The sequence below is a fragment of the Squalius cephalus genome, assembly GCF_949319135.1.
Source record: "Squalius cephalus genome assembly, chromosome: 10".
Taxonomy (NCBI): Eukaryota; Metazoa; Chordata; class Actinopteri; order Cypriniformes; family Leuciscidae; genus Squalius; species Squalius cephalus.
This window is the reverse complement of record NC_137131.1, coordinates 7,628,601-7,644,027: the sequence shown is the minus strand read 5'-3', so window position 1 is coordinate 7,644,027 and position 15,427 is coordinate 7,628,601. Positions and strand designations below refer to the sequence as shown.

Here is a 15,427-nt window from a genome sequence, read left to right as displayed (position 1 = left end):
CTGTTAACAAACATGACATATTATGTCTCTTTTTTCTCATAACTGACAAAGATTATCAAAAATGTTGAAATGCAATTCTGTTGACTATTATCTTGGATTTAATTATAGCTAAATACCATTTAAACCCTGTCTTAATTTATGTAATAAATCTGTATATTGTGCTATAAATGTCCTCTTTATAAGAACACTTGCATGAAATCATAATCTGTAAACTGCCACACTGCACAATTAAGAGCTTCTCTATTAAACACACCCTAGACCACAGGACCTCTTGATCTACAAAGGTAGCTAATTCATGATGATTATGATTCATTACTCTTCACACACATTCACTGTTACAGACACTTTGTCTGCACTTCAGTGAATGACTTTCCAAACCACATTTGGGTAGAGGTTTAGAGCCAACTAACCAATAGAAAAATGAAAACTAGATCAGTAAAGTAATATACTGAGTCGATAATTAAATGTGTTTTATATATTTATAGAAATAAATTAAAGCACAATGACATTGTTACTTTAGTGCACAAGTAATTTCAGGGCATGTCAGAGCATGAATTTTGTGTGAGGTGCATGAAGCTAAAGAAATGACTTAGGATGAGACTTATAAAATATTTTAATACTATACAGTACAATATTTTCTTTACAAACAGACAATAAATAAAAAAAATAAATATTAAATAAAAAAAGAGCTGAAATGACATGTAAACATCCTTTGCTAGCTTTCAAAACAGGAGGATGCCCATCAACAATTTGACAAAAATCTATTAGCATTGAACATTTACTACTACACTTTTTACATTTGTAATTGTACAACCTTAATCAGACTTCAACCCCTCACATTTGGCAACTTTGTTAAATATGTGGACTTTATATGAGCACTACAGTAATATTTAAGGCTACTATCATTGTACCCTTGATAGTACCCTTACCATCAGACCTGAGCAGGAGTTACAATATGGCACAAATTATGTCCATCATACACAAAACAGACCATCATATGTCCACTGTGTGCTTATGCAGCGAATCAATATGGCTTAAGAAGAAAGAGAATCACAAAGTGCATTATAAGGGTCCATCTGACACATGTAAAAATGTTAAATGAAAAGCTTTTTAAAAGAAGGAGAAACAAAATATCAAGTGTTTATATTTTTAAAGGGAGTCATTCAATTGGAGGAGGGCATTCTGGTCTTTGTTCAGTCCATTTTGGGCCAGCTAAATTGCCGATTGCAAACAGGTCTGCTTCAGTCAACCGCACTGTCACACTGCAAACAGATCCAGGGTCCCCGTCGGGTCTTGCAGGCCCAGAATGCTGTAGGCTATTCTCTTCTGATGACCTGGCAGCCGTACTCCAATACTACTAATATCCCTTTTTGAAAAAGAAAAGGAGGAACAGGTTAGATGAGGCCATATAAAGTTTCAATAATTCATAAGCTTTTATAATTGGTTCATTTTGTCATCTTTTTATGGATGCAAGTAGGCATACTTACTCAATTTTCAAGTGCAACACCTGTTCCATAGTTTTAATTCCAGCAAGAGCAAAGGTTTCTCTGTACTGGGCCATCTTGATGGATTCCAGCCATTCATCCACTGACCTGAAGGAGGCGCCGTCACAACCACTAGTGCTGGGTAGACGAATAGACACACTGTGGACAAAAAAACAAACAGATATTTATTGACCAGCACAATATAAAACTTTATAGTTTTCTGCACTAGAACATTTACCATTAGCGTTTTGTAAACTGTTTCTTACCGTGGGTCGATACTGGCAATGGCCAAGAGTGATTCTGGGTTGCGAAGCAGCTTCTCGAGCAAGTTGACGATGTCAACAAAGTGTGGCCGTTTGGAGCGGTCCTGCGTCCAGCACTGCAGCATCAGCTGATTAACCGCAGATGGGCAGCACATCGGTGCCGGCAACCTGAAGCCTTCGTTTATGGATTTCATCACCTTTGATCAAAAGTATGAAGAAAATGGTGAAGCTCATGCTCACAGAGGCCATCAATGCGTTTTAAGTGAAAGCTTAAAACATTTATTCCTAGGGTGGTTGCCAGGACATTGCTAAGGTGTTCACTGGTTTTAAGAACATTACTAGGTTGTCATTTCCTGGCTCAAGTCATAAAAGCCCACAGAAAATACATTTTCTGTTCATTAGTTATGGTTTGGGTCATTTTTTTTGTTTTGTTTTAATCACCCAATTTATGTCAAACTCCTAAAATATGAGCATTTAGTATTAATAAATAGAAATATCTCATACCTCATGGTTGCTCATATCCCAGTAGGGTCTTTCTCCATATGACATCACTTCCCACATGACAATGCCAAAACTCCACACATCACTAGCTGAAGTGAACTTCCTGTACGCTATTGCCTCTGGTGCAGTCCAGCGAATAGGAATTTTTCCTCCCTAAAAGAGTAAGAGTAGAGTCAAAACCATGAAAATGATGTTTTAATGAATTTATATAGTTTTATAACGATTCTCTGCATTCATATCACTTACAGTAGTGGTGTAGGTTCCCTCGGGAAAGTCCTCCAGCACTCGTGACAGGCCGAAATCTGAGACTTTACACTCCAAGTTGCAGTTGACCAGGACATTGCGAGCTGCGAGGTCCCGATGGACGTAGTTCATGTCTGAGAGGTACTTCATCCCTGCGGCTATGCCATTAAGCATTCCCACGAGCTGGTATGAGGAAAAGTCTCCATCGTGATCCTGTGGAGCGCAGAGAAACACACCAATGATTCTGCTACATCCTGGCAAGTGCATTCAGAGGAAATGTAAACTATCATTGACCAAGACATACCCTCAAATACTGGTCCAGAGCTCCATTCTCCATGTACTCTGTGATAATCATGGCGTCTTTGACTGAAATGATAGGTAGAAGAGAACACCTGGTTAAATATGCTCTGTTTTTTGGAATGGGTTTCAAATGAACAAGAAAGTTACCAGAAACATGATTTTATAGCTTGATACTTACATTTGGTGACAACACCCTCCAGACGGATAATGTTCTTATGGGAAAACTGGCCCATGATGCTGGCTTCACTAAGGAAGTCCTGCCTCTGCTTCTCGGTGTAGCCTGGCTTCAGAGTCTTTATTGCTACTGCGACCTCACAGCGCCCTGGTGCCTTCAGAGAACCACGGTACACCTCGCCAAATTCTCCTATGGAAAAGTATGGAAATACAGTTGTTAATTAAAAATATAAATTTAAATATAAATAGACACTAAAATATAAATAGAAGCAAACAAAATGAACAAAGCACAACAAAATGACAAAAACTGATGCTAAAATTAATGTAAACTAAAGAAATTAAAATAAAAGCTATTTCAAAATATTAATAAATACTATAACATTATATAATCAATACTAAAGAGACACTGACCTGCACCAATGACTTTCTGCTTGGTGATGTGACTAGGGTGAATCTCACTGGCAAACTTGAGGACAGCCGCACAGGGGTCTTCATATGTATGGGGGTCAATGTAGGTCTTCAAAGGAAGGAGTTTCTCTGTAAAATGAGACGGTAGGTGTAAACTTTGGGTAAATGACACCCACTGTATGATTGTGGTGACGAAATTTGCGTCAAATGCACTGTACGCAGAAACCAAAGTATACTTTGGACTTTAAGGCCAAATACATGTATGCATACTAACAAATGCAAAAGAAATTCAATTCGTTTCTTACCTGGACATGAAAAGTAATCTCCATCAACCGTGCGTCGGACATGGGAATTCAGCCTCCTGATGAAAGAACATTCAACATCACATTAGAGAGTTAATTTAAGCTTCTATCTTGATGATATCCTAAATGAGAATGATTGCACTTCAAAGCTGGAATGTAAACAGTGTGGGCAGGCATAGGGTGAAGCGACTAAGGCAAAGTTGGGAAATCCTGCTTTGAGGTCTGGAAAAAAAATGGATTGGAAAAAGTGAGAGCAGAGATAGCTTCTCTAACCTTTTGTGCAGAAGCAAAATAACCGCCACAATCAGCAACATGACTCCGCCCCCAGCAATGGCTCCCATGACAACCATGGAACTACTCTGTGTCTGAGATTCTGCTGTTGGAGATAAAAAAAATAAAAAAAGTTCACTCTACTCATACTGAAAACATTCACGCACCACCCACAGCTTATCACAAATACATCAAGGTTACGTACTTTCATATGTGAAAGCATTTAAGGACTAAAACGAAATGCCCACGCACATATTCACACGCACTTACCGAGAGGCAATGTCTCAAATTCAAGCTCTGCGTTGTGGCTGCTGGGATGGCCTTCTGCCGTCAGGGTGTGAACGCGGAACACATACTTTGTGGCAGGTAAGAGGTCATTAATCTGCACAGAGTTCTTCTCCAGAACCAGAACAGTGTAGGTGGTGACATCAAACTCTCCAGGATCCTCCTATAAAACAATGAGGAGAGGAAATTAATCGTTTATTTTAAAATGGTAAAGGAAGAAAACATGGAAAGGCCACAGAGAGAGAGAAAGCATACAAGAAATATTTCTGAAAAAAAAACATTCTAAAGAAAATGCTATGGTTCAACAATGCCAAGGCATTGTTATGTTGATGCTAAGGTGTTGTGTGTGGTTGTTTAGGACATTGCCCAGTGGTTTCCAGGGTTTTGAACAGTTGTATACTAGTATCCTACCACCTAAGTGATATATATATATTTTTTTAAGTGAACTAAATCAGATATCATAGTCACCTTCTTGCGGTACATAAGCTCATAACGGGGGGAGTTGTGATTCTGCACATGGTGGTCCACGACCCAGGATAACGTAAGACTGCTGGTGGTCCGATCTTCAACTCTTAGGTACAGCACCCTCGGGCCATCTGAATAAAAAGGCACAAATCATCAGTATTTTGGCTAAAAACAATGTCTCAATTTACATGTAAATGCCATTTGATTAAGTAAGGCATGATAAATTCTTCTCCATGTTAATCTGTTAATCTTGTCTATCCGTGACAAGCAATGGGACATTTTGTTTTGGTCGAAGTGCACTGATTGAAGAAACCTCATTGGTACAAAATTTTGCTTCATGAAGCAACATTTCAAATGTAAATGGCTGTATTTTCTCTATCACTGTGGACAGAACCATTGCTTGTCACTCAATAGCTTTATATTGTTTCAACTAAAACTAACTAACCTGTGAAGTGAAGCACTGTTGTGATGCCAGTCGTGGCTCTCTTTCGACTGAACTGGGAAACGCCGTTTTGGGCCTCGACTGTAAATGTGTAGTTCACATGAGGCTCCAGCTCGCTAACCACAACTTCGGGGTCTTTCAAGGCCGTCTGCGCAGGCTCAAATCTCACCCTCCCACCACACAGCGAACACAGACCGTTCTCACAGCGCTCGCACACCACACTGTATGTGATGTCACTTCTGCTGCCCGTGTTTGCCGGTGGGCGCCAGGTCAGTTTCAAACTCCCCGCTGTCAGGAGAGGTGTGTGATACAAGTCTTGGGGAGGGCTAGGCAGAGCTAGAAGAGCAAACCATGATATAATGTTTAGATGCTACATTTAAAAAAAGCAACCAAGAAAGTTTCTTAAAGGGATAGTTCACCCAAAAATGAAAATTAGCCCATGATTTACATTCTTCTTTCAGACAAATACAATTGGAGTTATATTAAAAAATGTCCTTGCTCTTCCAAGCTTATTATGGCAGTGAATGGCGCTGTATTACGCCTAAAGCGCAACTTATGCAAATTATGACATCGGAAGTAGCGTAGTGCGTCATGGTGTAACATAAATATCAGCAGTACATCGCATTACTCGCATAAGTTGCGTTTACACTTAACTGGAATCCGTATGTTCTTTTGACTAGTTATTTAACTTTATAAAGTTTTAAATATGGATATTTTTCTTACACAAATGCATCGCTTTGCTTCAGAAGGCCTTTATTAACCCCCCGGAGCCATGTGGAGCACTTTTATGATGGATAGATGCACTTTTATGGACTTCAAAATAGAAACGGCCATCCACTGCCATTATAAAGCTTGGAAGAGCAAAGACATTTTTTAATATAACTCTGATTGTATTCGTCTGAAAGAAGAATGACATATACACCTAGGATGACTTGAGTTATTTTTCATTTTCGGGTGAACTTTCCCTTTAATAAAATCAAACATCCAGTCCAAAAAACAAAACATCTATTTAAACTTACAAGAGCAAGGAGCAGAATTTGGGTCTGTTGGGGCCCGGAAGAAGCCCTCCAGGCAGGGGCACAGCAATGCTTCACGACCCGAGCGCTTGGTGTTAGCTGGACACACTTCACATGGCTGACTGGAATCTGTGCTCTTGTAGTAACCCGGTTCACAAGCTATAGAAAAGAAGACAGAAAAAACACAGGTGATCATGAGACATGTGATAAAAGGACATAGATTCACATCACAATGCATCCAGATTCAAGGCCATTGTGCACATAAAGGGAGGGTCAGTCTTTCTGCACCATTACAACAGCACACAACAAGAGACAAATCAAGATTTGCAGCCGACGGGCATTCAAGTATTCAACTATGCAATAAACTGATCACACTTCACAATGCAAACGGAAGACACTCCAACTGTTTTGAATAAAACCAGTCAAACTGGTCACTAAACTTTTGTACAGCCCTGTCATGAACAATCACATCTGGAATGTCAACTTCCTCCAAAACATTGAAAGAGATTTTATTTTTTTTTAAATAATGAAATGAAGCACATGTGGATGTCCGTTGGACAAAACAGGATGTCGGAATTGCAAGCGTCAATATAAGCCCTCTGGTCTCCTCTTCTCCTCCTTTCCTTCCTCTGCCGAAGGATGAGGACATGCTATAACAAACACAAAGGAAAGAAACTCCGGAAACAAGGAATGGAGACTGGGGGGGGGGGTGTGATGATATAACAATCATCCACAAAAGAAGGCCGAGTGCAGTGATTCAGAATCACATGCACAGTCTTAAGAAGAGACCGGTTCTGATAGGTGTACTTTTAATGGGCATGAGAAACTCACTGGCTCGCAAAATCACTGTGAATATAGATTCCACAGATCCGAGGAACTTCCTTTGAGGGGAGTATGTCCCCCCTGGGGCCCGTCTCTCAGTGCTCACCTCAAACAAAGGGCCGAGTTTCAGATTGACGACCGGTGGGAGGTGTGCGAGTGTGAGCGTGAATGGGTGCGTGAGGATTGCTGACAGAAGTTCTCCCGCTGGGATTTTACATTGGGTTTTGTGTATTTGCCCTGTGTATAAGGCTGGACGTCTATAGGAGGGGGTCTGCATAAGAAAAGCAGCCCTTCTTTGTGCATTTTATTTGAAGACAGAACAAGAGAGGGAAACTCCCACTCTATTCCTCTAATCTTCATGTTTGTGTCTATTGAGAGTGGCATACGTGAAATCGGCAATGAATCCAAATTTCACCAAAGCCATGAGTAATAAATCTGATTCGATATGTCAGCTGTTTCCATGGGAACTTCATGTGAAATATGTTTAGAAAGCGCTTTGTAATGCGTGACTCGCTCATGGCACCACTGACGAGTCAGGCTGACTGATTTCACTAAGAAACTATTTAAGGAGATTCTGCGCTGGTGGACAATCAAGGCGTCATCAGAAACAGTGAGTGAGGAAAGTGTGGAAAAGTGACTAAAGGCCATTTTGCGTACTTGTGCCACGTATATGTTCCCACAACCACTAAAATATGCATGACACAAGTGATTGGCAGGGCTGATAAGACTCCAAGTCTTTGGTTGATGGACAATACACAAAGGGAATGGTTAATGCCCTTTGGGTGGAAAGGTCAACAGTTAGAATAGCAGTTTCGCCGACATAGTAGTCCTCAACAACGTGCCAGAGCAATGCGATGGCTTTTTAAAGAAAACTAAAGGTTTAAAAGGTCAATTAATTTCCAAGTCAAAATTCTAAGAAAATGTTCCCTTGATGTTTATAAATATTTATGGTTTATAAATATTCATGTTGTGATTAAATAATGGAAAAAAAATTATACACCAAACATCCCTATTTGCTGTCATTATATCAGCCACACTGCTCTTTGGGTATCAGTATCATTATTGGCCAATGAAAACCCCATCTCAGAGACTCAACTAGAAATAAAGCACCCAACTGCTAATTAAACTGGATTAAATATCTATTAAATTGGAGCTAATTTAAAAAAAAAAAATTATGACCTTTAAATGTGTAAATGCAATTCACATTGTTATCTTGCAGAATATATAAAACATGACATTATAGTCTGCTACTATCCAACATCTTTGGTAGGCCCATATCAAATTCACAAGCAATGAAAACACTGGAACACTTGGGTTTCCCCCGAAACTTTTCAAATGGGATCCCTTCCCCCATCTGTGCCGGGCAACCAACCACAATTGTCCCTAGCAAACACTGGCAGGTGGCGATAAGCTGAACAGAACAGCAGTCACGTAGAAAACCACTCGTAAAACTCCCATGAAAACAATGACAACAGCAACTTCATTGTTTCGAGGGTTGTTTAGGGTTAAGAAGAACCCTTTTACATTGAATGCGTTGAGGCATCTTTTCACTCTGTATGGAGAAAAAAAAGCAACCAAGTTGAATCAAGAGGCATGGGCAAAGGTTGTTAACTACTACGGTCTTTCAAGAGATGAGTGGATGAACAAATTAGAGAGTGAAACAATAATTTACAGAAGACAAAACGGCTCTGTCAGAATCAGAATGGAAAGAATCACAGGTTGGGATGTCTGGACATGTACTCCTCATTCCTGAAGTATGTCATCACAAAGATAACAAGATATCAGATACCAGATTTCATTACATCTCTCCCATGAGCTATTTCATCAGGTAATCATTCATCACACTTCCTCTAAGGGTGTCAAAACATTTAGCACGTCTCCTGGAAACTACATTATAAAAGGAAATGTGTGGAATCTGCCCTTTTCCAAAGACCTTTAGATATTCTGAACTCCCTTGATGTTCTTCAACGTCCGTTTCAGGTGCAGGTTCCTGTAGGGCTGCCAAAGGCCAAGGTCTTCGAAACATGCTTTCCTGAGATTGCCCTTGCTAATGGCTCCTATATGGATCTTTTGAAAAGATTTCATGCAAACTTTTTCCCAGTGGTTTCCTTTTTTACAGTATGTTCAACAAACATGCCCTGCTGTTGGTATGCAATGTGTTTACCAATGGATAGATTTGAATGTCTTTGGTCTTACATTTTAAAGTAGAGTATAAATAGTGCATCTACTCAAAACCACATTTTCCCACAAATACAAAAGGTGTCCGGAGAGGTCCAACCCAACCTTTAATTATATGATGACTACCCTAGACAGACCTTGGGCATGCCAAACCTTCTCTGTAATCTGCGGTGAGCCGTTGTCATGGTAACACTTATACATACAAAGTAACTCAGGTAATGGTAGCTCTGCCCACTGAGTCATATCAGCTGTTAGAGGGTATGGGAAAAGTGTAACATGACCTTGGGGGAATTCCTTGAAACTAATTGGGAATGAAACTTAAAAATAATCCTTTTTTTGTTTTTCATTCCAAAACAACTTTGAAGGGAAATTAATTCATACATTCACAAAAAAAAAAAAAAAAAAAAAAAAAAAAAAAACACACCTTGGGACAAGTTGGTTAAAAGTTACTGGCTGATAAAAGTAAAATTAGTTCTGGGCAAAGATCTAGAGCAATTTATTTGCAGATGGCACTTAGTTTGATATCTTATTTTTCTAATGCAAAACATTAATACTTAAACTCATTATTGAAGACTAACCCTTTCACCCAAACACACCATTTATCAAGCCTTTCTATTCAAATGTGAGATATTCGAGAAGCTCCAATGGTTAAAAAACCTATGAATGCAAATCATACCACTGTAACTATGTACATACACTCCTTTACAATGGTAGCCTGGTATCTTTACACTTCCTTCCTGAAGAGTTAAACACACATGTAGAAATAATACACCAGCAGGTGAAAGGGTGTGGAGACGGCTGACATTCCATTTGACTGAAGTCACATTTCTGGCCTCTCACTAACTTCTCAGACAGCTCTGTGGCAACCACAAAAATCTCTCAAGCTTCCCAGAACACACCCTCACCCGACAACACACTTACCATCTGCCCACCCACAAAGACAGTTGTTCCCAAATTGTCTTAAAGTAATGTCAAGTATATTATAGTGGCAGGCCAACTTATTGACCAGGATTATTAAAACTGATGTTTTTTGTCCAATTCAGAATAACATTTTCTCTTTTTCTTTAAGCTTTTTTGGTTAATTTTGAATAAATACTGTGTTTGGTGCGATTTCAGCATTTTTGAGAAGTTCTCATTGCTAATTCTAAGTAAATTTCACCATTTTTATGCAGCTCTCTGGAATTCTTGATTCTGACTGGTAAATCTGCATTAAAATATTTTTGTAAGATCACTTTTAGGATAATGGCCCTGCTTTAGAGAAACCTCCATTGGCCATTAAGTAAAAATCTATTTCGGCCGACCACAATCAGATAAGTAGAAAATGTTCAACTTATTGCTGAAGCAAAGAACTCCGGTAAACAATAAATATCAAAATCACAAACTCACCTTTGCAAGAATCTCCAACAGCTTGGTATCCCGCTCGACAGAGACACTGGCCCACAGGAACAACCCACTCTCCCTCAGAGGTGCAGTACATTCGAGGAGCAGCTTCTCCAACCACCACTGCGTCCTTCACACAGGTGCCCTCCACCTCCGCCAGCGCTCCTGATGCCACCTGCTCAGGGAAGGCGGCCAGGCTTCTCATCATGGCCGGGCAGGTGGTGTAGAACACCCTCAGCCCCAAGAGAGCAACACAGCCCCCTAAATCCTGGAAAGCAAGGTAAAAGCCCCTTCTGGAGAGTGGCCCGATGCTCCGCGTCTCAACGTTCACCCGGAGATCAGCTCGGCCCCCTCCACGATCAGCTGTCACCTCGTCTGGCGCTACGGTGGCTACCTTTCGAAACTGGCCCTTGCGGAAATTTGTGCCAACATCTGTGTCGGTTTCGGCTAGATAGAGGCCAAAAGTCTCGCGACAGGAAGGCGACGAGCCGCCAAACGTGTTGCAGTCCCGGACGACAAAGCGCAGCTCCACAGATACGCGAGAGACGTCGGGCCTACGCTGGATAAAGGTCGTACGAAGCCAGTTGTCCTGTTCGGTGTCACTGGCAACGTTGCACACGCTGTAGGTGTAAAGGAGAGAGCCATTCACCACCGTCTGGACAACCTCCCACTGAGAAAAATGGAAAAAGAAAGAAAAGAGGGCATATTGCATTACAATCTTCTCATAATATGGAAGTGCAAAACTTTTTAAGGCGAAGTATTTCACTTTTATTTTCAGATAGTCCCAATTAATATACATCTTTAAAGGCCGTTTTCTGCATATTTAACTAGACATTGCATCATTTGCATATTTAAATACAAACAATGTATGCAATTCATAATGTAATGAATCAACTAGGGAAGTATGGTGATCTTGATTTTTTCTTTTTCTTGGCTAAAATATTCCAGTATCCTAAATGTTAGACTGAAACAAGATTATACTGAATGTGGGAATCACACCTTTGTAAAAGTAAGCCTATCTCATTAGATGGGTGTGGGAGACAAAAATTAGGCCTCTGCTCTCCTCTTTCCCACCATGCTCTGCCGCGAAAGAACTCCCTTACGACTCAACTCTTCAGAACGTACTGAAATAGCTGGCAAAATAAGCATGACCTCAAAGGGCTTTTTTGGATCCAGCAGCTGAGTGGAGCTGATGGAAGCCTTCACAACATCAGGGAAGGAAGATGACAGGACTAGCCTCTAAAAGACTAATTAAACACTCCAGCGTGCGACTGTGCTTGGTCAGAGGAAGTGGTGGAACGCTCTCGGTACATCTCTGGAGAGGTCTTTGTGTGGCTAAAGAGGAATTCACGGCGAATTCTTATAAAACCAAAGCTTCAAAGAAGAAACATGGTTTGCGCACTCAACAGCCTCTGACCGAAACTTATTCCTCCTCAGTCCTATATTTAGACACTCTGGTGCAAAACACATATACATATCTATATGTGTATATGCAACGTTTGATCAGGCATAAATATATGCACACACATTCAAATATATATATATTATATAATATATAAAACGTTTCTGAGTAATGTTTACAATTGACACTTTTTATAATCATTTTGTGAAAAGTTTTGCTTAAAAATTGTACTTGAGGCATCTTCGAAACAAATGCCAGTTTGTTACATTGTTCTAATACAATGACGTTATGAAGTGTGGCTTTAAGTGTCCCAATGCTTTTTATAGCCGTATAGACTACATTCATATTTTCGATAAATAAAATGAAAATAAAAGATTCTTCAATACACAATAAGATGGTTTCGGATGTTATTTAAGCCTGTTGCTGGGGGGGAAACGCCTCACGTTATCAGTTAACAACTTTAATAGCTGGAAAAGCTTTTTAATCTGAGGATATGACTCATTTTGATAGGTGTTTTATAGTACGAAATGACAGTGACTCATGCATGTATGTACAATAAACGAACCTGAACTGAATGGAGTCTATTCATGGATGTTAATGCCAGATATGGTTTATTTACAGTCAGGGTAAAGAAAAATTGATAAGACTTACCCCTTCTTCATTCGGCCAGGTTAACCAACCTAATTCACTTCCGGCAGCCTTCATGTCAAGCAGCAAATCTAAGGATCATATCATATTTAGTTAGGCTACATGAAAATTAAGTCAAAGAATATTTTAAAATCGTCCGTTACAGGCTCAAATGTCTTAATTGTGTACATTTTGTCGGGGTAAATATATAAACCTATTGCGAAATATTATGAAAATAACCGTTACGTTTTTGTCCACAAATAATATATATTTTTTTTTTAATTTATCATCATACAGTAATAACAAATAGAACTGTGAAAGGTTAGAAAAATAATATCGTTTTCTGAGTAAAAAGTCTTTAAAGTTTGTACTTACGTTCTTTTGACTGAATCTTAATAAATACGTTGTTAACAAATAAATACAAAAATAAGACGTGAAACTGAGTGCGTCGGTAGTCCATTTTGTTTGTCAAATTAAACTTTTTGGTCCAGGTGAAACTCCGACGACTCCTGCATGAAGGAACTGGTGGTGAGGATTTCATTCATGGGAACTTGGGAAGTCAGGTGACTCCGCCCCTTGGAATGCACTCCATATATGGCGCCGGTGGGCGTGTCCTTGTGCTCGTGGGCGCTTTGATTGACGGCCCCCACACCTGTTCAATGAGTTTCGGATGTTTGCTCTCGTTCATTTACACAATAGTAATTTTAGACGATTGGGTACGGTATCAGTTCAAAGAGAGGGCTTTTTGTATTTGCCTCCTTTGAACCTATATCTAGGTGATGTTGTTTGCAGACTGCATAGTTTCGTGTTTTAATGCAGTTCACCACGAACTCCAATAGGCCTAAACGATAAAAATGATAGTAGGCCTAATGGTTATTGATAGTGACTAAAACTTTTGTTAATTTACATTTATGCATTTGGCAGATGCTTTTATTTTAATTCTATTTAAACTTCACAAATTTTATCATAATAAAAAAAAATCACCTGAGAGTTTATATCTCTCGAGAATACACTTGTCCAATTGCAATAGTCAGGATGATAGTTTTATGAAGTTATAAAAAAAAAAATGTTTTATGAAGTTATAGCCTATAGCTAATGTTTTATGGATTTTTAAAGAGCTTAGGCACAGGTTGAAGAGGAAAATGTTTTTAAGCATTTGAAATTAAACCTATAGATTGATGTGGTTCTATAGGGACAGATCTGTGCATACCGAAGCACACTCAAATATTTAGTAAACCAACCATCACTATTTTATTCCCATGACAAGTGAGAGAAGGGGTCAAGTGGATTTGCCTCAATGAATGAATAACTACTAATGAGTTAAAGAAATATGAATATGTAGACAGAGAAACACGGCAAACAAAAGCTTCGCCAGGCAACACAGAGGAATGCTTGAGTCAAGTCTCCATTGTGCCGCAGTCTGTCAGAGTCCCTTGACCTGCAGTCAAACACAAGCTGATTTCTTCTCAAGAGCTTTGGAGGCTGCCTGCATTGTGAGAGCAACTATGAATATTCATTAGACAGACAATGAATGAAAGACCTCAGCTTTAATTCCAGGGATTTATGTGGCAGCGCTCTGAACAAAATCAAGACTTGCATAAACGTTAAAACTAGACATAAACCCTGCGAAACCTTTCCAAAGCATTTGTGTCTCCAATACATAAATGCAAAAAAGGTCTGCACTCTAAAAATATTTTATTATAAACAGGAGATAAAGCTGACAAAAAGTTGGCTTAAAACTATAAAATCAATGCGAGTCAAGTCAAATCACCTTTATTTATAGCACTTTGAACAATACAGATTGTTGAAAAATAGGAAAATACTGTTCAGTTAAGCACAATTAATCAAAGTTAATTCAGTGTTGATTAAGTTCAATTCAATAACTTCATAAGTTCAGCAGTTATTAAATGAGTTCAATAAGAAGCTCTAGAGAAGACAGCAGTGTTGCAATAAAAATCCAGAAAGAACAATACAAGCATAAAATTCATACAAGTCAAAGCAACAACCAGACCCTTCATTCCTAAGATCGTTCGAGAAAGCAATACTCAAAGCCAGCTGGCTTTAGGGTTGTGTTCACATATGAGGTGTCTGCCAAACCTGTCTAAGCCCCAGGTTATATACAGATCACCAACTAACCAAATACATTAAAACACACTGCAAATGTACTGCCAATTAGAATGCTATCTGTCTCTAATTAGATAATACATAATACCACCACAAAGCTAAATGAAATCTGACATGCATATAAACTCACATTCCAACTGCAGACTGATTAAAATGGTAGCAGTTGGCCACCAACACCAAACTGAGTGTGACTTGCTTATAAATAATATTCTTTTGTATATACGTGCACAACATTTATTAATGCTTAAACAAAGTCAATCTTTGTTTATCACGCCAGCTTCTATGAATGTTAAGTGCGATTCGTAATTTTTGGAGCAAGTGCTCGGCCACACAAAATGGATGATTAATGACTTCACTCTGTTTAGTGTTTAAGCACAAGACACTTATGTTCAGAGGAACATTTGTCTTCAACAAATAAGGAGCTAGAGCCATTGAGATGCCCTCACAATGCAGAGGTCCCTTTTCATTCAAGGGCCATGTGTGTTGCAGGAGGCCTGAATTATCTGCTGCACTCCCATCAACCCCCCCCCTTCACCTCTCCACGCTGTTCCACACAACCACTAACACAAAGCACTTCACGCCAGGAGGTTGGCCCGTTACTCCGGGGGTCACAGAGCTGCAGTGGGACGACTGCTGCAGGGTCATTCAACTCTTCCACCCCTCGACTCCCTCTTGTCAACCTCGCCACCACCTCTCGCCAAAAAACGCAAATACAGAGGCGGCCTTCCATTGTAGGCTGCG

The 15,427-nt window shown here is 39.6% G+C and overlaps 1 protein-coding gene across 1 annotated transcript; it reads right to left on the bottom strand.

The window, feature by feature from the left end:
• Positions 1-595: 595 nt before the first annotated feature.
• Positions 596-13,138, bottom strand: epha2a (eph receptor A2 a). The gene is made up of 17 exons (XM_079883144.1): positions 12,938-13,138; positions 12,587-12,654; positions 10,540-11,203; positions 6,157-6,312; positions 5,141-5,473; positions 4,699-4,826; positions 4,216-4,393; positions 3,949-4,051; positions 3,679-3,734; positions 3,377-3,502; positions 2,970-3,155; positions 2,796-2,857; positions 2,495-2,704; positions 2,252-2,401; positions 1,751-1,944; positions 1,488-1,643; positions 596-1,366 (listed from the first exon to the last, which is right to left on the bottom strand). Exons 1-17 carry the CDS (start codon positions 13,101-13,103, stop codon positions 1,258-1,260), a joined length of 3,045 nt encoding a protein of 1,014 aa, XP_079739270.1. The 5' UTR covers positions 13,104-13,138; the 3' UTR covers positions 596-1,257.
• Between the last annotated feature and the right edge of the window lie 2,289 nt (positions 13,139-15,427).